Here is a 23,202-nt window from a genome sequence, read left to right as displayed (position 1 = left end):
TGTGTCTGAATCCAGCAGCTTTTCAACAAAAAGAGTCCTGGGTCAGGCTGGTGAAGAGCCAGAGAGGAGCTGGAATGAATCAGCATTTTCCAAGGGAAAATGATGTGTTTCAGTGAGAAGTTCTTCCCTGGTTGGACTTCAGGCCATGATGGTTCCTGTGAACCTTTGGCACGTGGTGGCAAAATCCTGCAATCCTCTGAGGTACCAACCTCTGCTCTTTCAGTTTCTTTGTTATTTGAAGTCAGCAGAGCCAAACTGGAGAAGACTTTTTTTTTTTTTTTGTGTGGCTCTGATTTCATCTCCTCTTGGCCACAAACAACTGGAGTCTGGTTGGGTAAAAGCCCTCAGAGGTGGCAAGGCCAAGCCAGGCCCAGGGATGAGGTTTCCCAGTGTCCTTACTAAGAACCCAGGAGTTCTGGAGGTCAGTGAGCATCCAGGATAGAAAGCAAGTCCCAAAAACCCAAGGGTGTGGGAGAGAGAAGAGCTGTGGAGGTACAGAGGAAGATCTGAGGACAGAACTTTGTAAAATTTTGCTGCCTTTCCCTGGGTCCCCCCAGAGCACAGGAGGTGCAGGATAAGACCTTGCCTGGTGACACTGCAGCCCCCCCTGGGCTCCATCCAGTGCTGGGGAGCAGATGTCTGGAACAGCAGCAGGAGCTTCAGGAGCTGAAAACTGAAAGACAGCTCCTTTCTTTTTCTTTCTTTTTTTTTTTTTTTCTTTCTCTTATTTTTCCTAATTTAATTTTTATCAGTGGTGACTGTTTACATTTCTGCTGTCAGCCTGAAGGACACCACTCAACAGCCCCTGTATAAACAGCCTTGGTACCAGCTCAGGGAAGTAATTGCTGTGTCTGAATGCCTCTGGGACCTTCCCAAATCCTTGTCAATTAATGTCAGCAATCTCACTTGGCATGTCCCAGCAATTGTCAGATTTGCTGTCAGACACCCCTGTGAATGGGTTTCAGCTTAATACCACTGTGCAGGACAGTTATTAATGTCCTGTCTCTTTAGAAACTGTTAAGCAACAACAAGAACTTGGATTTAATGGGCTGGTGTGTTTTTAGGAGCCTGTTTCTTGGTTAACTGCAGCTCTCATGTGTCACTTGTTTTCTCTCCACCAGGGTGAATCAACTTGTGATGCCTCCAGCCTCTGTGAAGGTCTGAGATGGTGAGTGACCTAAAGTTTCAAGCCACCCATTCACTCCCAAACCCCTGTCAACCCTTTTTTTTTTTTTTCCTTGAAAGCTGGAAAGCAGTTAACCTTAGACAAAGGTCTGCACCTTTGTTACCCTCAATTCCAATTAGGAGCAAATCAAGATCAGGGAAACCAGGGGTCAACAACTGAAGTGTCCTTTGTTCCAGGAAGCTGCTTCCAGAAATTCCAGGAATTCTCCTTTCTTTGAGCAGCTAAGGCCAGGCAACCCCTCTCACCTCCACCCCCAGCAGCTGCACCTGGCCAAGCCTGGTGGTTAATCCACAAAACCTGCACTGCTCTTACTCCCAACATCAGCTCACTAGCAAATGACCATTCCTAGCATCATTCCCAATTTTCTGCAGGAAAAAACAAAATGCTTTCTGGCAGTGCATGAGCTTGCATCTTGTTGCTAGGACTGTCCCCACTGCAGCCCTTGATCCAGGGTGACAAAGCTGAGGGCTCAGAACAAACCAGAGGGAGAGTCCCACTCCTGCTGCCTCTGCTTCTCCCCTGTGCTCCTGCTCTTCTTATCACTCCCCACCAGTCCCAGCACCACAGCTCAGAGCTGCAGTGATTGATAAACACTTCCTGGCATTTTACTGGAGCCAAAATTAATTAAAGCAAGTTTTTTGAAGAGGAGATTTCTCTCCCATGAATTAAAATGCATTGAAAGACTAATCATAGAATCAGAACTCAGTAACACCCTTAAGAATGGCTTTTTGGGGAAAGGATTTCATACAATCTCTGGCACAGCAGATGTGTGATTTCCTCAGAGGGGAATTTATTCTGGGATAGGCTCAGGATGTAACAGACCTGTCTGTGCCTTGAGTCTCTGGGCTGGATGTGTACTCACACATTGTTACTGTCACATTGTCATTTGTCAACAGCTGTTAGAAAGTGGTTTTTTGGGGTGATATTTTTTTTTTAAAAAAAAAAAAACAAGCCTCAACAATCTGGAAGCAAATATTAGGTGGTATTCCTGAGACTTGTCTTATAAAACACTGACCTCAGCTCCTGTGCACAACTGAGTTTCTCAGTGTACTTTGTTGTTATCTTTTGGTCCAGTTTTGCAGAGGTTGAGAGAAACCAGGCCATCATTACAGGGAATTCTTCTATAACCCAGCAGCTGCTGATCTTTAAGGGGCAATTTCCTGCATGGCATGGAAAAAAAAAGAACCTCTCTCAGGAAATCCTGCAGCAAGAGAACCAATCCAGTACCAGTCTCTACCAACCTATTCCTGTGACCACCCCACTAACCACCATTTCTCTTCTTTGCAGTTGCCAGTGAAGAAAATGACTTGTGGCCTCCTGCTCCCACCACCAGTCCCAAACTGGAAGCTCTTCCTTACTGGAAACCAGTGGATCCTTCAGCTCCACAGCACCCTGGAAGGCTCATCCAGCACCAACTCAATCCCATCACTCCAGCCTGCAGGGTCAGGCACCAGGGGATGAGCAGGGCAGCCTGGGACACCAGGACTTGTGGAGCACAAGGAAATTCACCAGGCCCTCTGAGCATCAAAAGCAACTTCCCCACCATGTGCTACCCAAGTGAGTGACCATAGATTGTGTAAATGGTTTTTAGTTGTAGCCAACAAAGTCTGCATTGTTCTAGGGCAACTTCTGTCCTGTTGAAAGCTGCTGTTGTGTCAGCAGTCCCACACCCAGAGACTGCACTAGTTGGGGACCTATTCTGTACATCACCTTTTCTTTTACACTGAAGGCTCAATTCAGATTATTATTTTTTATTTAAATATGTCATAAGATGCTTTATCTCTGCCGGAGACATTAGGTAACAGATATATAAATATATATATTTAGATAGAGAATTTTTATTTAAACATTTAAAATCTGGAGCTGCCTCTACAACCAGACCAGACACAAAGAACATCCCCAGCTCTCCTCAGTGCCCTGGTATCAGGCCCTGCAGGATACCAGGTGGTACCTGGCACCTGAGCAATGGGACAGAGGAGAGACTTCCCCTGGGTGTGCTGGTGGTTGTTAACAGAAAGAACTTTGGAAAGAAATACCTTGGGGGCTCTAGGGTTTGCTCAAGGGGTTCACAGGTTTTTAAAATGCCAAAATCCATCTGGCTGAATTGCTTTTACCCAGGGCTGGGTAAATCCTGCTGTGGCAGTGACATTGTGCTTTGTTTACATGCATATCAGATGTGGTGTCAGTGCTCCCTCTCCCAGTATTCCCAGAGCTGGTGGCTGAGGCTCTGCTGGAGCTGTTCCCTCAGGTTCACTGCACCCCCAGGCTCCCCCCCTCTCCCTGGGCTCTCAGTTGGCCACTTTTAATCTTTCTGAAGATGGATCTGAGGTCTTTAATTACACAAGGTCAGTGTCTGCACTGTGTGGGTCCAAAGCACAGAGCTCTGTCACCACATTTTTGTCCCCTGCACTTCTCCCCCCCTCCCCTCCAGCAAGCCCAGTTCATACTGGGTCAGCTTGATGCTGCCAGAGTGTGAGGAAGGAAGGAGAGCAGGGATCCTGGAGAAGAGTCAGGATTCCAGAGACAGGGTACTGGGTCAGGCAACTCCCCATTTCCTTTTTTCTGTTCAGGTGCCTCCCCCAGTTCAGATCCTCCCCTCTAGTTCAGCACCCATCTCAAGGAGGTGACTGCTCCTCCTGGGCTCATATTTAAGGAGTGGCTGGAGTAAGGCTACAAGGAGGAGTAAATCAGCAAAGGAAAGGCCAAAGAGGGACTGGGCACCAGTTAAGTCTGGAAGCTGGCTGGCCTGACAATGTGTCCAGAGCCACAGCAAGGTCCTGGCAGTACCTTTGGGGTTTTTATCCCCACTCCAGCTGTGCTAGGACCTGCAGTAGAGGTGGTTGGTAACTCCAGTGACCAGAAATGGTCCAGGTGACTCCTGTAACAGTGTGAGCCTTTCCTCCTCATGGAACTCCACAGCACTCTTCTGCAGAGGTTGTTCTGACACCTGAAATACCTTAAGCTTTAAGGTTTGGCTCAACAACTAAAGCCAGAAATTTTCCTCAAGTGCCTGAGCACCCTCTGGAGAACAGCAAGTGGGTGCTAGAGATAATAAAGCAAAGCAGATCCAAAACTGTGCTTCATTTCCCACCCTGTGCCACTATTTGCACTTGTAGGGGAAACACCACCTCCTTTAGTCTGGGAGCCAAGCACTTGGCTTTAAAGGCACACGAATTTCTGACTCCCATTAAGAAATCCCTTGTTAAGCTGTTGAAAAAGAAACAAAAAACAACCCAGCAATCAGTCACTTCATCTCAGAGACCAAAGATGATCAGCCACATTTCCCAAGTTGCTTTTCTGAAAGGCTCTCTCTGTTGTGTAGCATTTATTGTCAACAAAATTGAAGCATTCCTCCTAAAGTTCAGAGATGAGGAATTGTCCTTAAACTTAATTCTCAGGAGTCAAGAATGAAAAGGGAACTTCAGTGTTTGAATTCACCAGCTCTCCTTGTTGGTGAGCAGCCCCAGTCCTTGTTGGAGGAGCAGAGGGCAGTGACAGGAGCTCAGCTCTGTCCTCTGGGCTTATGAAGGAAATTGCTGTGGCTTTCTTTCTGTTAAATGTGGGAAGAGGGAAGGGAACAAGCAAGGGAGAGAGGAGCAAATCCTACAGCACTTCCACACCAAGGGATTCCTGGCTCAGAGAGGGAAGCCAGAGCAGCAGCAGCTATGATGGCTCAGAGGAGAGGAGCAGAAGGGAACCTCCACCTCCTGCAGATGCTGCTGCTCCTGCAGAGGTTGCTGGCCCAGAGCTGAATGGCCAGAAGCTGAAAGGTTCTGTTCCTTGGTGAGTGTTTCTTGGTTCAGCTGTGAAGAACTGTTCAGTCAGTGCTCCCAGAAAGGTGTTTGGTCTGTCAGAGGGAAACCAGTTCTCTTAGACCAAGGGGGCTGTAGATGAAGGCAATCAGAGCTACATCAAGCCTGGACATGAAACATCCATGTTACCAAGCAGAAACTGGGCTTGTGTTGCCCTGTGAGCCCCATCCCAGGATTTTAACACAATCCCAAACATAGATTTCCCAGGACATTGGCCATTTCTGCCAGTATTACCATGGGGACAGTCACTGCCTGGCCTTGGCTTCTTGCTGTGCAAAGCTGAGCTGCTCCCTGCTGAATTAAAAAAAAACCATGTTGTGCTTCTGTTGTAGAGGTCAGCAGTTCCCCAATTATTTAAAAAAAAAAAAAAAAAACAACCAAAAAAACCCAAAAGACTCCCAGTATTGCATTATTCTGGTGCTGGACTCTGCACTTGGTGTGCAATATTCTGCTGGTTTTCCCTCTGGCTCCATTTTTTGCAGCTCTGGATGTAACCAGGCTTGGAAGGTGTCAGGGCCAGGGGGCTGCTGACCTTGTGGAGCAGTGGAACAATTTCTGGTCTGTTCATAGGAAATCTCTGGAATGAGAAGTTGAGTCTGAATGCACATTACTTACAGCCAAGCTGAGGTAAAATTAGTCATTAAAATTATCACTCATTAAAATTAGTATTTCTGGTTTTAGGAAGAAAGGCTGTTAATAGGGAAAGAAAATTAGTTTTTAATAACCAATCCACATAATTTTAGTACCCATCACACTGAAGGAAGCAGGATTCCAGCCCTGTCACTTACAGAAGTGGCTGTTCAGGTCCTCAAGGTTCTGTCTGGAGTTTTGAAGCTTCCCTACAAAATCAAGTAGTCCCAGTAAGGATGGAAATACCTTTAAAGCCCCTGATCTCTTGCACAAAAATCACTTTATGTGAATGTCTGCAAATTACAGCACCCAAACAGGGCCCTTGAATGCATCTGAAAACACATGGGAAAATCCTACCAAAAGGCAGGGAGCTCCACTCCCACCTTCCCTGTTCCCTGCAGGACAGGGAGCGAGGTGAGGGAGAAGGTGTTCAGGTTATCAGCTGCTGCTGCTGTGTCTTGTCCCCATCTCCCTGGTCCCTGCTGCCTCAGCCTGGCAGATGCAGCCCTGCAGTGTTCATCAGGGTGTCCCTGGTGCACCAGGGAGGGTGCAGGATGCCCCTCAGTGGCTTTCTTCTACTCCACTCCATAAACATTTATTTTTTTTAAGCCATCAGTTAACTCCCTCCACAGCCAACGCTGCATTTGATGCACCCATCACAGAAGCAATTAGGAGGCTTGTACACAGCCAGGGGAACAGTGCTCATGGGAACTGTGCAGAGAGGTAAGAAAATCACCCAAAAAAAAAAAGCAGCAAGCTGCCAATCCATCCAACTACAAAAAAACCTCCTGTGCCATCACTCAGAGCTGCAGCCTGGCTGAACCCCAGAGCCCTTTCACAGAGTAGCAGAGAGGGAACCTCAGGGTGACTGAACCCTACACAGGAGCAGCTGCACTCTGGAAAGCAGGGTTCCTCTCTGTCCTAATTCTGTGTTTTCTTCCCCATTTGCTTTCTTGGTTGGTAAAGCAGCACTTACAATCACTTTTTGCTACGTGATGTACGGGAGTATAGAGAATATTTTCTTGTTATACAAGGGAGGAGTATAAAATAGTTTTCTGATTTCTTTCAGAAGCAAATGACTATTTTATTTTTTAAGAGCAATTGATTGTGAATCTCAGAGTATATTAAAAAAAAAAAGAAAAGAGATAAGCCAAATATATACCTTTATGTAAATTAAGAAATAAAAAGTATTTAAAACATACCTCCTGGCTCCCTTTGTTGTGTCACCTCTGGCCCTGGTTGCACACAACCCCTGCAGGGTTGGCCCCTGGAGCAAGGATGCCCTGAGCTCCACCAGGAGCACTTTGTGGATGGTAATGAACCTGCCTGGACATCCTGTCTGGAGAGCAATTAAAAAAATAACACCTTGAGCTGGGAAGGTTGGAGAGAGCAGAGGATCCAGCCCAGGATCAGAGCAGGGAGTTGGTGGTGAGCACAGAGGGAGGGCAGGGAGCTGCTCCAGCCCCTTCCAGGGCCCTCACTGCACAGCAGTGACACAGCAGAGCTCTGAGTTCTGGCCTGATGGAGACCCCTGATGTGGTGGTAGCTGTGGGCTGGGTGCTTGGGAAGCTGGGCAGAAAGAAGGGCAGGAAATTAATTCCCAAGTGGTAGCCAGGGTTGGGCTGCTCCAGGGGATCTGTGCCAGTTGTCCCTGCCAGCTGCACTGGATGGCAGCATCCTGTAAAAGAAGAGAATGGGTCTGGAGGGGAAAAGGGTTCTGGAGGGGGAACAGGGGCTCTGGAGGGGGGAAAAGGGGCTCTAGAGGGGGGAAAAGGGGTTCTGGAGGGGGGAAAAGGGGTTCTGGAGGGGGGAAAAGGGGTTCTGGAGGGGGAAAAGGGGCTCTGGAGGGGGAACAGGGGCTCTGGAGGGGGGAAAAGGGGCTATGGAGGGGGGAAAAGGGGCTATGGAGGGGGGAAAAGGGGCTCTAGAGGGGGAAAGGGGCTCTGGAGGGGGAAAAGGGGCTCTAGAGGGGGGAAAAGGGGCTCTGGAGGGGAAAAGGGGCTCTAGAGGGGGGGAAAAGGGGCTCTGGAGGGGGGAACAGGGGCTCTGGAGGGGGGAACAGGGGCTCTGGAGGGTTCTGCTGCTTCAGGTGTGCTGCAGCCCTCCTGTTCAGGTCTGCAGTCTCCTGTCTCCTGCACTCCCTCAGAGCCTCCCTGGAATGTCCTTTCCCTGCAGCACCAGTGTCCAGGCCACCCCTGCAAAGGATTTGTCACATAAACAATCAGCCCTGAGCTCTTCCTGGCAGAGCATCTTGGGGCTTTCAGCTCAAGAGTGTAAATGACCTGATTAAGCACAATTTGATCATTTCTGATGTTCCAGCAGCTCCAGCTTTGCAGCTCAGCAGCTTTAGCTTCCATCCACCACCACCACCAGCTCAGGTGACTGTGCCACTCACATTTTATCACAGCCACACACACAGCCCCAGGTGCCTTCCCAACCCTCCCCACACTGTTCCTGTGGAGCTCCAACTCCCCCAGGACAGCAGCCTGGGTGCAGGGGGTGCCTGCACTGAGCACCCCAACACCTGAGCTGTGCCTCACCTGGGGCCACCCCAGCTTCTCCCCAGCCAGGTGCCACTGATGCTGCAGGTGGCCTGGTCTGATGGCTGCGGCTGCATTTATCACGTTGGGACAACAAGGTTTTGTGTCTACATGGTGCTCTTTCACTCCTAATTGACTCCCAGCACCCCCCAGGCAGCTCCTGTTGTCCCTGGCAAAAAAATCTCTCTATTACTTACAGTACAGTAATTCAAAATAAAACACTACATTTGAAAAAAAACCCAAAACCTACACTTGGAAGGACACCATGCTTACCTCACCAGTTGTTGTCACCCTCCTCGGTGACAATATGTGCTGCCTGACAGCTGCAAGGCCAGGCAGGAGGAAATCTCTGTGCCCAAAGCTTGCCCATGCCAAAAAATAAAATAAAATAAAGAGCCAGGATGTGAGCTGGGTGCAAGGGGCTCTGGTGCCACATGGCTGGTGAGCACAGGCCACCTCCCAGCACTGCCAGGAGAGTCACTGCCCTGCTCCAAAGCAGCCCCAGACTGTGTTCCCATGGTGGTTTCAGCCAATTCCTGTAGCTTTAGGACTTCTGATTGCAAAGAGTTACACCTTAAGCAACCAGCAGGGAAATGTCACCATGAAGCCCTTGCTTCCACCAAGCTTTGGGGAGGACAGGTTCTCCTCTGCCTGAGAAAAGGAGAAAAAAAAAAATAAAGACACAACTCACCATTCTGCATGCTGAAGTCTTTCTGAAGACCAGAAGGTGTGTGGCTTCTGTCTTGTAGGTGTCACATCCAGGTACATCTTGAGCCTGTCCCACACCATATTTTACTTAAGTCTGGAACAGCTGGAAATAAGCTTGGGACTCCTGTCCTGGCAGCAGCAGCAACAACTCAGAAACCTCTCCAGTTCTCTTGTCAAAGTAAAAGCTGCTGCAGCTCTCTGGCAGAGGACTGACTGCTGCTGGGTGCCTCAAGCTCCTGCATTTGGTGCCATGAAGCATTCTGGGCACCACTTCCCACAGGCAGGAACCTCTCACTGGCACAACCCAGGGCTCCTCCTGCATCACCAAGATCCCCCCCAACCCCAAGCTGGGGAACTGCAGCCTCCTGAGCCTCCCCAAAGCCAGAATTGCTCTCTGGGGCAGACACCCCACCCACTGTGCAAGAAACACTTGAAGGCTTCAGCCCATCACCTGCCAGGCCCAGGAGCAGGCTGATATTCCCATGGAAGAGGCACCATCCCATCCCATCCCATCCCAACTGGAGAGCCTGGTAGGGCCCTGGCACTGCTCCAGGATGCTCCCACAACTCAGCCAAGCTGCTGCCCTGCTGCACAGCCAGAGACAGCCCAGCAGGTTCTGACAACACCTTCCCCCACCCAACACACCCAGGTACCACCCCCCCCCAACACTGTGCTCACCTTGTTTCCCCACCCACCACACCTGGGTGCTGTTTCTCCTCTGGTTCTGCCCAGGCCAGTGGGACAACACCCCAGGATTGTCCTACTTCCAGGCACAGAAAGAAGGAAAAAAAAATTAAAAAAAGGTTAGTGCAGCCAGGGCTCAGATTTGAAAGCCCTGCTCCCTGCCAGAGCATCTCCAGATCATTAACCACAGATGGCCCTGACCCCCTGGCCTCTTGCAGGCTGCATTTGCATAATATACAAAAAAAGCCATCACCCAGGAGACATCTGGAGGGGCTTAGCTGGGACTGAGGGTTTAACAAGGCAATGAACCAACTTTCAGCATTAAATGGCAGAGGCAGGGGCAGCATCCCCAGTGCCAAAGAGTCCCCTTTGAAGCAGAGGTGCCCTTCTTCTCAGAGCCAAGACTGCCAATAATTACTGATACCTCCTGGCCAGGAACAGAAGTTTGCAGCATCTCTGCAGGCTGCAGCAGCCCCTACTCCAGTCAAGAGCCCACAACACCCTTCAGCTTTGTCAGCAGCTTGGCAGAAAAGCTCCAGCAGGATGAGTCCAGCCCTGAATTGCTCAGACAAGTGTGGGGGCACCACACAGAGATGCAGCCACCACAAGTTCTGCTCTGCATTGTCCTGGCCACCCACCTGCAGCCTCAGCCTCCAAACTGCTTGGGGACCTTCCTGCAACCCCTAAGCTGGAGGCCAGGGGGCTGTGGGCAGGGAGCTTCCTTTCATCTGCTTGGGGACAGTCTTGCAGAGCTCTTTGTCACCGCCCATAAACTGTGGGGGCTGAAGGGCATTTGACTCCCAGAGTTCAGGTTCTGGTCCATCCACCCCATCTCATCTGGGATGGACAAGGGCTGTGTCACTGCTCCTCAGTCCTGTCTCCTGGGAAGGCAGGGACAGGAGGGACATTCTCTGCCAGCCTGGGCACAGTGGCTCCAAGTCCTCTCTGCTGTGAGCAGGAGCTGCTCCTCAGGAAATGCAGAAAACCTTGCAGGATCCCTGCTGGGACATGGCCATGAGGACAGAGCTGCACCTCCCCAGGGGTCTGAAGGTGTTTGTGTTGCTGCCAGCAGCTGCATCCCAGGGATTTTTATGCCTTTGGAGGGAAGAATCATGGCCAAAGCAGAAACAGAGCTATGGGCAAACCCAGCCCTTTGCATCTCTTCTCTCACTCCTTCCAAAAGCAACGTGACACTGCCTGCACCTTCATCTGTGTCTGCTGGTACTGACCCAACCTTTGGGACCAGAGCCCTGGACTGCTCCTCCAGCACTGGGACAGGAGTCAGGGCCAGCCACCAAACCACAAGGTGGTCAGCAGGTGATGGAAGAGGCTTTAGAGGCAACTACTACATGAGTAAGGTTTACACCACCTTGAGACTCAGCTCTCAACACCACCCAACCCACATGAAAGAGCCTGGGCCTGGCCTCTCCACAGGGGCAATGGCATTTGGCAGCCTAGGGATCAATAAGGAGTTACAATTCCAAGCAGTCACCTTCACAGATTGCTGTAATCCTCAGAGAACAGGTCCCCTGCACAGCTGCACAGAGCCTGCTGGCCTGGCAGAGCAGCAAATCAATCAAGCACTTCAATTCTTTCACTCTTTTATTGATGTCCCTGTGCTGTCACAGGGGCCATCACACCCCCTGCACCCAGCAGCAAAAAGGCAAGGAAACCAGATCATGGGAGTTACTGATTGATACCTGAGTGGCCAAATGGGATAAATTTGACTCCAGAACATGCAGGTACAAATCCATGTGACCCCAGGCATTTTAGAGAGTCAGCATCTCCCAGACTGAAAAAGCTCTGAGTAGTGCTGGGCCTGGGCAGGACAGAAATGTGCCTTCTGAACCTCCACAGTACCACACCTACCACAACTTTCCAAGAAATCCAAACAAGCCTCTCACTTCTGCCTTGGGAAATTCTGGAGGCAGGAGGTCTGTGCTCACAAGCACAGGCTCTTTGGCACTGCCAGAGAAGAGAGAGTAAGCACCTACCAGAGCTTGGAGAGTCTGTGACCTCCTGAAGCTCCCTGTGCTCCAGGCTGCACCATCCACACACGTCAGACCTGCAGCTTTACAGCTCAGCATCATGGAAGGTTTATTTAAAATTAGGGAGGACATAAAAACTACACTTATATAAAACAGTCCTCTGAGCCATGGTAGCCATGCCAGGCCTGGGTGAGTCCACAGAGTTCACTCCTCCTGCACTGGAGTTATTTTCACCTTTCTTTTCTTCTTGACTTTGCCCTGATGGTTGGCCTTGCCTTGCTTCTGCTGGGTCTCCTGGCTGACACTCCCCTTGGCTTTCTTTGCAGCTGGAGCCTGCTCAGCTTCACTGCCTGCATCACCTTTTCTTTTTCTGTTCCTATTCCTTTTCTTCTTCTTCTTCTTCTTGTCAGCCCCAGGAACTCCTCCATTAACAGCTTCCTCCCTGCTGCCTGCCACTGCCACCCCATTCTCTTTGCCACCTCTGTTTTGTTTCTTGTGTTTGCTGCTCCCAGCCATGAGGCCTTTCTTCTGCTGGGGGGTTTCTGTTTCCTCTGAGGCTGCTGCTTCTCCAGCTCCAGCTCCTGCCCCATTCTCCTGGATTCCTTTCTTGCGATTCTTCCGTTTCTTGGTCTCTGGCAGGAACCCCTTCTTCTTCTTCTTAAGGTTCTCTGCTTCCTGAGCAGGTTTATTGGGTGTCTTCTCTTTCTTGGGCTTCCTGCAGAGAGAAAGCCAAAAATCAAGAGCAACTTCAGTTTACAGCCAGGGAGCAGGGTGATCCATGCTGCAGGCAGTCCCTGGACAGGCAGAAGCATCAGAAAGGTGCAAGAAGCAGAGGCACAGTGCAAGGGATGAACACCATCCCTGGAGGATGAACATTATCCCTGGAGGATGAACATTATCCCTGGAAGTGCTGGTCCTCAGTCTGCTCAGGAAGAAGTTGAATGAACAGCAGGAGCCAGAGCAGGACTCAAGAAGACACACAGAGACTTGAGGAAGAGCCCTCATTCCACAGACAGCTAACACTGTACCCACCACCTTCTTGGCCACCCCACCCGTGGCCCTGTGCAAGGTGACAGCTTCCAGCAAGGCCTTCACTCTGCTGATGATCCCAAGAGGTTTTCCAGCAAAATTCCCCCCCAGAGCACCCCAGACCCACCTGGCAGCCTCTGTGCTCTTCTCTGACTGCCACTGCTGCTGCTCTGCTCTGACAGAGCCCATCAGCAACCTCAGCACCACCCACTCTGCTCTGCTCTGCACCAGCTCAGGCCCCAGAGAGGAGACCTGAAGGGGAACCAGGCTCTAATTCCAGGGCCTGGTTTGCAGTGTGAAGATTTTTTGGAGAGTTTTACATGCTGGGGTCTCTTCAGGGTGGAGAAACACTATCCTGACCAACCTGATGTTAGAACTTGCCTCTCAGGGCTTCCCCCAGGATCCTGTGCACACACCACACCTGCTGGGGTGGTTCCAACTCACTTGTACACAGATGGCACAGCAAGATGGCACCAACAGTGAGAGCAGGCTGTACTCCTGAACCTCAGTGCCTCCCCCAGACAGCATGCAAAAGCTCCTTTAGCAACCCCCCTCCTAGCTGCAGACTCTACTAATTCCTGAACCAGACCTCATCCTTCTGCCAGCCCTGGCAGGATGATGCCAAAGGTCCTGTGTGAGACTGGAAAAACACCTGGGGCTGTGTCACAGGGCTGGGTGAGGCCACTGTGCCCTCCAAACCTGTTCAAGGCATTAGAAGGGGCCACAGCAACAGCTTCAGCTGCTCTGTACAGCTCCTGCCTGCCTGTGAGACCTCTCACAGGGAGCCACATCCCTCAGAGCCTCTTGCTGGGCTGAGGTACCACAGCCCAGGCCACCCAGACACTGGGATGTCACCTCCCAGCCATGAGCAGGGTATCCAGCAGTCCCTAATGGTGTGTGTGTCACTAAATACTGCCAGCAGGAAGGAGAAACACAAGTGCTGATTGCAAGCTATCAAGAGAAAGGAGGAAAAGATCCTACAACTGCTTTTCTGCCCTGGAGCAGAAGTCAAATCCAGCTGCCACTTAACACAGGAGCACTGAAGCATGAACACTGAATGCTCCCCAGCTTTCAGAGCTGCAAGGCAACCACCCCAAGCATCAGGCTGGGAACCAGACATTAAAGAGCCCTAAAAATGAGAGGAGTAAAGGTCCCAGCATGTACTAGCTGGTATCCAGTCACTTCCCAGGACTGCTATTTGTTCCCTCCAGCCTCACATTTGCAGAATCAATCCCCAGGGAGGTGGCAGGAGCTCAGTGACTCATCCAGCCTAGAAATTCCTCTGCTACTTTGGCCATGGCTCTTAAAGCAGGCCACCACTTGGGACTGCTGAAAGCAGGCACTGTATCCTTGGGTGCCCAGCTGTCTTACCTCTACTTGGAAGACACCCTCAGATATCAGGCATGGTTTCCAACCCTTCCCCACCCTGGAACAACAAGCCCAGCATCGTTCCAAACGCACAAACCGAGAAGCGTTTCAACCTCACCAACCAGGGAGAGCTCCACTTAACCCCAACTCCAGCCTGAGCTCAGTGCTTTGACCTCCTTTCTCTTCCTGCTTCCCCACATCAACAAAGACAAGCAGGACAGGCAGGCAGCTCCCCCAGGCAAGCCAAGAAGCCCAAGTACCAGGCACACATACGTGTGGTTCAGCCAACGCATGACGTTCCAGTAGAGAGAGTCGAGACGTGCGGAGCTCCCGATGCCCCCGGGGTGGTTCAGAGCTCCCAGGACTTTCTCCAACTCTGTCAACTTCACGTGCAGTTTCTGCAAGAGGCAAATCCAAACAGATGATCTGTAGATGGACACTCACAGCAGCAGGGCAGGGGTCACTCTCAGGTGAAGATTATGGCAGGAATAACCAAGCCTGCTTGGCTTCGCCGAGCTGCTACGCCGAGCCCGCCCGCAACCCCAATTTGGGGTCAAAAAAGGGGTGAGTCTGAGAAAATGGGTCTGAGAGCTAGAATTGTACTGGCAGGAAAGGCAATGGAAGGTCCTTCAGTCTTCTTTCCTTTCCAGTCCACAGCTGAGGGGAAGGGGAAGAAGATCCATGACTATGAACCTATCTAAAAGCAAAGCAGCTGCGTTTCAGTCTGGTTTCTGAAGGATGCACTTGGGCTGACTCTAGAGCTTCCATAGCCCAGTGGATAACTTCAGTAAAACCAGACAGAACCAGACAGAACCAGGCATCTCAAAGGCTCTTCAGTTCATACAAGAGCCTTGGAAATAATCTCTCTTCTCCACCCACTTTCCTACAGGCTGTGGTGTGAGCTCAGTGCTCACCAGTAGGAAACTGGGTTTCAGCAACTCTGCTGCTTGTGTTATTTTGCTCCAGTAGGGAACACCACGTTGGAGACTTATTTTGTCACCTTTAGAAAACCTTCTCATGTTCAAAAAAAAAAAAAAAAAAAAAAAAAAAAAAAAAAAAGCCATTTTTCATTCATGAAAGCAAAGCCCCAGAACAAAGCTTCACTCCCACTCACAAAGCTTCTGAGGAAGTCTCAGTTTCTGGAAACTAAAACCCCTGTAATTGAGAGAGGACAGAGCAATTTTGGGACAAAACCCACCTCACCTTCACTCCATCCCAGGCTGTATTTCTGCTGCTAAGAAAGGAGGTGCCACATGCATTTGAAGAACACCGCACAAATCCTTCACCAAGCTCTTGGAGATCAGCACCCAAGTTATAGATCTTCAGCCACAAGGGCTTTTCTGCCCTCAAATTCAGCTAGGCATTCCCTCCAGGGGTGCCTCTGGTAAGGAATAAGGTGGCAATGGAAGAGCCACAAGGTCAAATATGAAGGTGACAATTAAGAAGAGGCCTTGGTGGCATTCAGAACAAGAGCCATCTGCCACACCTGCACTCACCTGCTCTGTCACAGTTTTGAGGAGGAGATTCAACAGCTCCAAGGTCTTGGCAATTTTCTCTTTGTCAGGCTTCATGAGACACTTGCCAGACAGTTTCAGACTCTGCAAATTAAATGGGGAGGTGGAGAAGGAAGACGTAATTAACAATGGGGAAACAAATCACTCTTCTCAGGAGAAAGCAGCAAAATGAGTAACAATTGGTGGTATTAACCTTGCAGCAAAATAACTCTGGAACACAACACTCTGGAAATGCTCAGGAGGGGACATGCTGGAGGCTGCTGATGCTCAGGTTAACTCAGAAGCAACTGGAGAAAATCAAAGCAAGGATACCACAAAATCACAGCCCTGCTGCTCCCTATATTTTCTAAGTCAGAGCACAACCAGGGACGTGTTGGTGCCTTCTGGAGAAAGGCAACATCCACCCCAGCCCCTCTCTGGCCCATCTGGAAGGCCAGGATGCTGCCAGACAACAGACTCACCTGAGGGACAGCAGCTCCTTGGCTGCAGGAGCTGGGATTTACACATAAAAGTGCTAATGTTGAAATCCATTAACACTCCCACCCAGGAAATCCCAGTTGCCAGCATCAGAACAGGGCTTGTCAATCAACCTTAAATTCACTGAAATGGCTGAGAGAAAAAAAAAAAACAAAAAACCCCACCATCTTTTTGTGTCCTCTTTATGTGCTGTGGGGTTTCTGAGGCACTGAAAGGTCTGGCTTAGAGGAAACTCACTCCAAAGACAGGTCAAATGAAAGCCACAGTTATTTACAAGCAGAGAAGGGTGGACAATAGCCATAAAAAAAGCAGCTGGATCAAAGAGGCAAGCCCAGGGGCTCAGGGGTACTGATCCTCTGCCTGCAGCTGGTCCTCATGGCCCTGCTCACAGAGTTTTCTCTTCCAGGTGAATTTCTGTGGGGATGCACACAGGGAGCTCTGGAGATTCCACGGATGACACCAGCAGGAGCTGGGATCTGCAGGGACAAGCACATGGCAGGCAGTGCTGGGCCCCATCCCAGCCTCTTGCTCTAGAAGGTGGCTGAACCTGCTTGGAGTCCCAACACATCACCCTGGCCACCAGGAAGGGTCCAGAGCACCCTCAGGAGGCAGCAACCCTAACCCTAACCCTAACCCTAAGGTGCAATCTGTCCCATTGGACCACTCACTGCTTTTGCTCCACTCAGACTGGAAGCCATTTTAAGGATTCCTGAGCAAACCTTTTATCCATCTGGGGGAGATGGCAAATAAAGGGAAAATCCTCACAGACAAGAGACAGAAATAAGAAATCCACTTGCCCAAGCAAGCTCTCTCAGTAATGATACCCACAACAGGAAAATAATGATGGCCAGCAAGAGTGGTGTCAGGAACACCTTTAGCAAAAAAGGTGGGTACAGCAGATAACATCTGCAGCAACAGCAGCCTTCAAGTAGAATTATTTACCATCTATAGAGGCTCCACACCCTGGGAATACCTTTTTTAAATAATAGTGATTTCCTGACCAGGACACTCTCCTCAAGCCCTGTATTAGAAAGCCACCTTGTTCCACTGGCTGGAATTTATACCACAACTTCATCTGACTATCAATAATTTGCTAATTACTCTCTCCTGATATAGGCAGGTGCACTGAAACTCTATTCCAGAGCTGTCATTAACTTCTGAGCTCACACACACAATTCAGCAGCTGAAATGAGAAACAAACAGAGGATGTGTAAGGCAAAAATAAAATCAAATTTTCACATCTAGGATGTAACACCCCATGGGGAAGCACGCTTTGTTTATTAGGCTTGCCATAATAAATAAAAATTATTAATAATAACCATAAGCTAATGAATTATGAAAACAAGAAAGGCTGATTTGCATAAAAATTTGCTTTGCAGTTTGTAGAACGAGGTATTACCAGGCTAAGAATCATCACTTGTGGGCAAAGTAACTTTCAGAGAGGAACTTTAAGTTGAGATTCTTATTTTTGTGAAGCTTTGCACAAGTTCCCAGTGAGAGAACATCAGTAGGGATTGTCAGCTCTTCTGGACAAGAGGAATCAGAGCAGGGTTGTGAGAAGGAGCCATAACTGACACTTCCCCTTTTAAATACAAACATTTCAGAATTAAGAAGGTGTTAACAAAATGCATTTTCTCCTCCCTGGAGATGAGTGCTGCAGACAACTGCATTTAAATCACTCTGGCTTGACTCTGCTCTTGCTTCCCAGAACTGTCCTGGTGCTTTGAAGGGTTTGAAACCAATCCTGCTGAAGTTAACTCCTAAAACTCTGAACACCACCCTGAGGGGCTGATTCTCTGAAGTCTGCAAACAACTTTCAGGTGCTTGGGAAACTGGAGCTGTTTGGGGTGCCAAAGCAAATTCATGCAGAGCTGCAGAAGGAAAAGGGTGGCTTGCTCAGCTGGAGATGGAAGATAGGAGCAGTCTAACACATCAGTGCTGTGAGACTAAACATCTATATTAAAACCAATGTTTTGCATGAACCTGGAAACACAAGCAGAGTTCCACCAGCATAAACAGCCAGAGGCAATCCTGGACAATTTAGGTGCTCCGCAAACAAATAACTCTCTGCTGAAATGGATCATTCCTAAACAGCTCTCAAAAGACCAGGAAGGAAAAAGGAAGAGGGTGGGAGTGGGTGGAGAAGCCAAACGAGCAGCAGCAAATTCATTCCTAGAGAATGCACCATTTTCTTTCTCTGCTCCAAGAGCTGAATGGATTTGCTTTCATCTGAACAGAACGCAGATAAAGTTTCTCAATATTTGCCTCTTCCCTTTCCCTTCTGCCACAAAGGGTGTAAAAGAAGTTTTCTCCAAAGAGCACAAAACCACCAGCACCTTTGCTGTGGTGTGGCTGAGACAGTCAAACCTCCTTAGAGACTTGAGTCCAATTCCTGCCCAGTTTGGTGTCACTCATTATCCTGAGCTCATCCCCACTGCCCAGGAGTACTTTCCCATTACACATTCCAGGTGATGGGATCTTCTGTCAAACCTGGGAGTGGAGCACTTGTTTTGCTTTGGTTCCATAGAAGAAGTTGGTTTTGGACTGGGGCTGCTGGCAAGTCTTGGGGAACTGCTCCCCAGGAATGAAATCCCAAGTCTCCTCCATGGGACTTGGATCCAAAAGCAGCTTTCTAAAGCATTTGTCATAAACTTTTCCTACATAAGCTGCTGCCTGTTGTCTGGGTTCACACAGCAGGTTGCTTTGGTCCACTCCCCTGCTCAGCTGGGTGGAACTAGAGCTGCCAGCCCCAGTGTGTGGGTCAATCATTTTCCAGGCACATCACCATTTCATTTAGGGAATGTAGAAAATATCACCATAAAATGAAAGCAAAAGCTATTATGTGACAGATGGCAAACTGCAACACAAGGCAAAGCAGCATTTCAGTCATCTGCAGCATCCTTAAGAGCCTCAAACACTGATTAGATCACAAAAGATTTGCACAAGGTTGGCAAATATCTCCATTTTACATAGGAAGACTGAAGCACCGAGCAGGGGGGTTGCTTCCAGCTATGCTACAGGTGGAGGGCTAAGAAAAAACCCAGCAGAACCTGTCTAGCCACCCCTTCTGGGATTCTCTGCCATGCTGTTTGCAAAGCCACCCAAATCCCCCTTCCCTGCCCTCACCAGCCTAAGGGTCACAGAACCAAACCAGCACTACAAGCAGAGCCCACATGGCTTCCAGTCAACAACCACACTTGCATCACTTGCTGATTATGTTGGGTTTCTCCCATTCTCTGCCTTTTTTTTTTTTTTCTATTCTGCTTCCTCCACAGCAAAAGCCAATCCCACTTTACAGGGAAACTCAGCCCCCCCCCCAAGTTCCAGCTCAGGCAGTACCTGGGGTGGTTAATCACAGGCAGACATCTGAGCTTTCAGTGGAGCTGGGCAGGTTCATTTTCCAGGAGGAAAAAATAGGGAGGCAGTTTTCACAGCTGGAACTCCCATCTCATCTCAAGCCAATGCAGCAGCACAGTTCCTGCCTCACCCTACATGGATTCAGCTGGAGGAGATGGGTTTGTTTTGAGATGTCAAACATGCTGCTTCCAAAAGCCTCTGGCTCTTTGTGGTGGAGGCAACTCCTGGATCCAAAGTTCTCTGCTCTGGTTTCTACAAGGAGGACAGCACACCCCTAGCATCTTATCAACCAGTGCTTTTTTTCTTTTTCCTTTCTAATATATAGAGGTATCCCCAACCTCTGCTGGATCTGACCTTTATTCCACCCCTCACTACACTTCATCATCTTCCCAAAGTATAAAACAAGTTTGGTTTAGAGCACAGGAGGGTAAATACCTGCAGTAATTAAATCATCCAAGCAGGACAGAGGGCTGGCAAGCTACTTAAAACCACAGAGCTGCACACCTCAGTTTCCCAGGCAGGATTTTAGTCTCTGCTCCCCTGAAACCTGCCATCCAGAGTGCATGGGCACCTAGAGCCAAAGCCACCATCCCAGCTGGCAGTGGCAAATGTGCTGGTGCAGGGAAGCAGGGATGGTTTCTGGAAGCCTCCAGATTCCCACCTACCTGCAACCTCAGCCTGGCTGCACCTCTGCCTTTCTCACTTAGCCCTGACTCCCAAAACCCAGCAGGACTCCCAGAGAGCAGAGTTCTGCTACCAAGAGATGAGGACTTTTCCCCAGGGGGAGTCTGACCACCACTCATGGATTCCCAGCACATCCTTCAGCCTCTTCCATCCCCCTCTGTGGGATCAGCCTGGCAGATCCATCCCTGCTCTGGGAGCTGGAGGAGCCTGGCCAACCTCCATTCTTCCTCCATCCTTCCCCATCCCAGACCTGATGCTGATGGATCCATGTGCAGACCCAGGGCTGAGCAGAGTGCCAAATGCCTTCTGCAACATCCCCCCTGCTCCCCACCCACCCTGCAAAACCACCTCACCCCCCTGTTACAGCTCAAGGTTGCCAAGGTGAATTCTCTTCTCTGGCAGCAAATAGTTCAGCAAAATAGGATGTGCTGGGAAGTGTCCAGGGAAGGGCCATGGGGATGCTCAGAGGGCTGGAGCACCTCTGCTATGGAGACAGACTGAGAGAGTTGGGGTTGTTCAGTCTGGAGAGGAGAAGGCTCTGAGCAGACCTTAGTGTGGCCTTCCAGTGTCTGAAGGGGCTACAGGAAAGCTGGGGAGGGACTTTTTAGGATGTCAGGGAATGATAGGACATGGGGAATGGATTCAAGATTTAGATTGGATGTCAGGAAGTTCTTCTCCATGAGGGTGGTGAGACCCTGGCACAGGTTCCCAGAGAGGTGGTGGAAGCCCCAACCCTGGAAGTTTTTAAGGCCAGGCTGGAGAGGGCTCTGAGCAACCTGATCTGTGGGAGGTGTCCTGCCCATGGCAGGGGGGTTGGAACTGGATGAGCTTAAAGGCCCCTTCCAACCCTGAAAATTCTCTGATTCCCTGAAAATTCTGTGAATCTAAAATTTCCACCCAGTGAGCATCCAGAGGCAGGATGAGAAGGTGCTGAAGACCCTGGTCTCAGTACACAGCCTGGGAGAGCTAAAGCTGTGTCCTGGCTCCATGCTGGGTGCAGGGTCCCAGAGCAAAGACACAACCTGACCTTTTGCTGCTGCTGTGGTCCCCGTGATGGGGTCACACCCAGAGGGGACCCATTAAGGGGATTTGGGGTCCAACTTGAGCCCAAGGACAAAGCTTCCCATGTCAACATCCAGGGAAGCTGAGAGGTTTGGGAGGGGCATGGGTTTCCCCTGCTATTTAGAGATTAATAACACACTGACAGCCAAATGAAGCATTTTAGTACTGTGTATACTCATAGATCCTACTATTATCCCATGTAAGCACCCCTGCCTCACCTGTAATTACTCTGACATTTCTCCTGAGAAGTAAAAGCTAAGCTGCCATCATTCCCTCCATTTTTTTCAAAGCCTTAGAGAGGCAAAGTGACACCACTGAGTCATGCAGGCTGTGGCAAATGCTTCCAAAAATACAATCCAAGAAAGCAGTTCCCAAATACTTCCTTTCATGACAGTGTTCACCATACAACAGAAAAACCCAAGCTAGAGCAGCAAGCCAAGCACTGCCACCTCCCTTTGTTCTTTCTCATAAAAGCTCCAAAACCTGAAAGTTTAAATGTTCAACACTGATTTCCTTGCATCTCTGGTGAAAAGAAGTCATCAAAAAAATGCTCACAAAGGGAAGGGAACCACCAAGCTTCTGCTTGTTCCTGAACCAAGAGAGGGAAGGTGGGGGCCAAGCAGACCCACATTCTAAAGGTTTAGTTAAAGGGCAGTTTTTGCCACATTTATTTAACATTTATTTATTTTATTAGAGGGAGGAGGCCGAAAACTCAGAAGCCATTCTCACAAAAGATGTCAATACTTTCCCAAGTTCAAGATGCTTTTTCTCCCCATAGGCCACCTGAAAATGCAGCAAGGAAAAAACTGTACAGGAGAGCTGAGGGAACAGAAAAGAATGAATTCTCCACAGAGACATCCAGTGCTCTGAATGCACGTCAAAGCTATCAGTTAAATCACTACTGGCCTCATTTTACAAGCTAAGAGGCTGAGAAAGGGCAAGGAATTAAGAATTTATAAAGACAGACAGATAAAAGTTCAGGAGATCTTCAAGAAAAAAACTGAAGAATGGCTTTTTTAGAGATTTGATGAAGTCATTGTTAATAATTTATCCCCCTACAAATTAAGACACCAATAATCAAATGTGATGCCCTTCAGAAATGAAGGACTTGTCTCCCCTGGAAGGCTCTGTAGTACATCCCTCTCTCCCCCACACACTCTGCCTGGCTGCAGTGAGTTATATTTTTAAATCCCCAGCTGAGCAACCCAAGAGCCACAAAACCCTCTGATGTCACACAATAAAAGTCTTCAGAGAGCATAGAGTAACTTTCAAAAAGTATCAGGCTTGGAAAAGAGGGCTTGGGTTATCTATCCCATCCTCTGCACAGGCCATGCAGTCCTCTGCCCTTTGACACTTGGGTCTTTCCACAGAACCAAGTCTAAGTAAGCACCTAAGTGGAAGGAGGCATCATATGTGTCTCCTAAGGATTTATATTTACCTCAAAGTCTCCAAAAGAGGTGACCTGTAGTGGTCTGGGCTCACACTGAAGCTAACTTCAGTTAGCTGTCAGATTCTGCAACTATTTTTCCCTTCCAGGATGCTTCAATCCCATTTTGGCTTCAAGCAGGCAACTTGAATCCTGTCTGCTCTGCCCATCCCTTACTGCAGGATGTGACAGTGAGAAAACAAGCAAAGGAAAAAACAGTGGTAAAGCTGAGCCCTTCCTCTGAGGTACTTACTGGAGAAGATAGAAAAAGGAAACCCTCAGGAAACTGCCCTGTACAGGCCAGAGAAAGCAGTTCTACCAACAGTTTTTCTGAAGGTTGTTTTGTTTTCAAGTTGTTCAGTGGTGAAAATTCTCCTGCAGTGCTGCTCAAAACCCCTTCCCACTTCCCCCTCACTTTCACATCATAGTTTGGGAGTTACACACAGCACCTCAGTTCAGGAGGGCAAGCTAAACCCTGGGAAAGGGGTAACAGGAAAAAAAAAAGGGGGATGAAACCATCTAATGCTCTGTATTCAGATTCTGGAGCTTCCTGCCCCAAATCTGTCAATGAGGTCCTAAAAAGTTGGCAGGGCTTCAAGATCACTCCAAAGCCAAGACAGCAATTTTGTAACATATCAGAAAGAAAACAGAAATACAGCTACCAAAGGGAACAAACACTCAAATGTGCCCAAAATGACAAGTGGAAGAACTCACAGATCAAATTCAGGAGCTTGAAA

At 49.2% G+C, this 23,202-nt stretch overlaps 2 protein-coding genes and 1 long non-coding RNA gene across 7 annotated transcripts in view; 1 reads left to right on the top strand and 2 right to left on the bottom strand.

Moving 5' to 3' along the window:
* SPNS2 (SPNS lysolipid transporter 2, sphingosine-1-phosphate) overlaps nucleotides 1-6,827 on the top strand; it is a 139,653-nt gene extending 132,826 nt beyond the window's left edge. For 3 of the 4 annotated variants that reach the window (XR_011730042.1, XM_071764819.1, XM_071764818.1), the window contains 2 exons: nucleotides 1,122-1,168; nucleotides 2,474-6,827. Coding sequence is in view for 2 of the 4 variants with exons in the window: in XM_071764819.1 (XP_071620920.1) it covers nucleotides 1,122-1,164 (43 nt within the window). In the remaining 2 variants the exon portion in view is untranslated. The remainder of the gene's footprint in view (nucleotides 1-1,121; nucleotides 1,169-2,473) is intronic. The other variant, XR_011730043.1, reaches the window with a different exon arrangement.
* An 816-nt stretch (nucleotides 6,828-7,643) lies between these two features.
* On the bottom strand, nucleotides 7,644-8,521 carry LOC139806149 (uncharacterized). Its single transcript, XR_011730144.1, has 3 exons — nucleotides 8,442-8,521; nucleotides 8,169-8,337; nucleotides 7,644-7,823 (listed from the first exon to the last, which is right to left on the bottom strand). It is a non-coding gene; the product is annotated as an uncharacterized lncRNA (long non-coding RNA).
* A 3,111-nt stretch (nucleotides 8,522-11,632) lies between these two features.
* The window catches only part of MYBBP1A (MYB binding protein 1a), a 61,254-nt gene continuing 49,684 nt past the window's right edge, over nucleotides 11,633-23,202 (bottom strand). Inside the window, exons 25-27 of one of the 2 annotated variants that reach the window (XM_071764844.1) lie at nucleotides 15,442-15,543; nucleotides 14,219-14,343; nucleotides 11,633-12,263 (exon numbers count right to left, since the gene is read on the bottom strand). In XM_071764844.1, coding sequence (XP_071620945.1) covers nucleotides 11,753-12,263; nucleotides 14,219-14,343; nucleotides 15,442-15,543 — 738 coding nt within the window. In that variant the 3' untranslated portion in view covers nucleotides 11,633-11,752. Of the gene's footprint in view, nucleotides 12,264-14,218; nucleotides 14,344-15,441; nucleotides 15,544-15,926; nucleotides 16,069-23,202 lie in introns of those variants that run through there. The other variant, XM_071764846.1, reaches the window with a different exon arrangement.

This window comes from Heliangelus exortis, chromosome 21 (genome assembly GCF_036169615.1).
Source record: "Heliangelus exortis chromosome 21, bHelExo1.hap1, whole genome shotgun sequence".
Taxonomy (NCBI): domain Eukaryota; kingdom Metazoa; phylum Chordata; class Aves; order Apodiformes; family Trochilidae; genus Heliangelus; species Heliangelus exortis.
The sequence above is the reverse complement of the archived record's forward strand: the minus strand, read 5'-3'. Positions and strand labels throughout refer to the sequence as shown.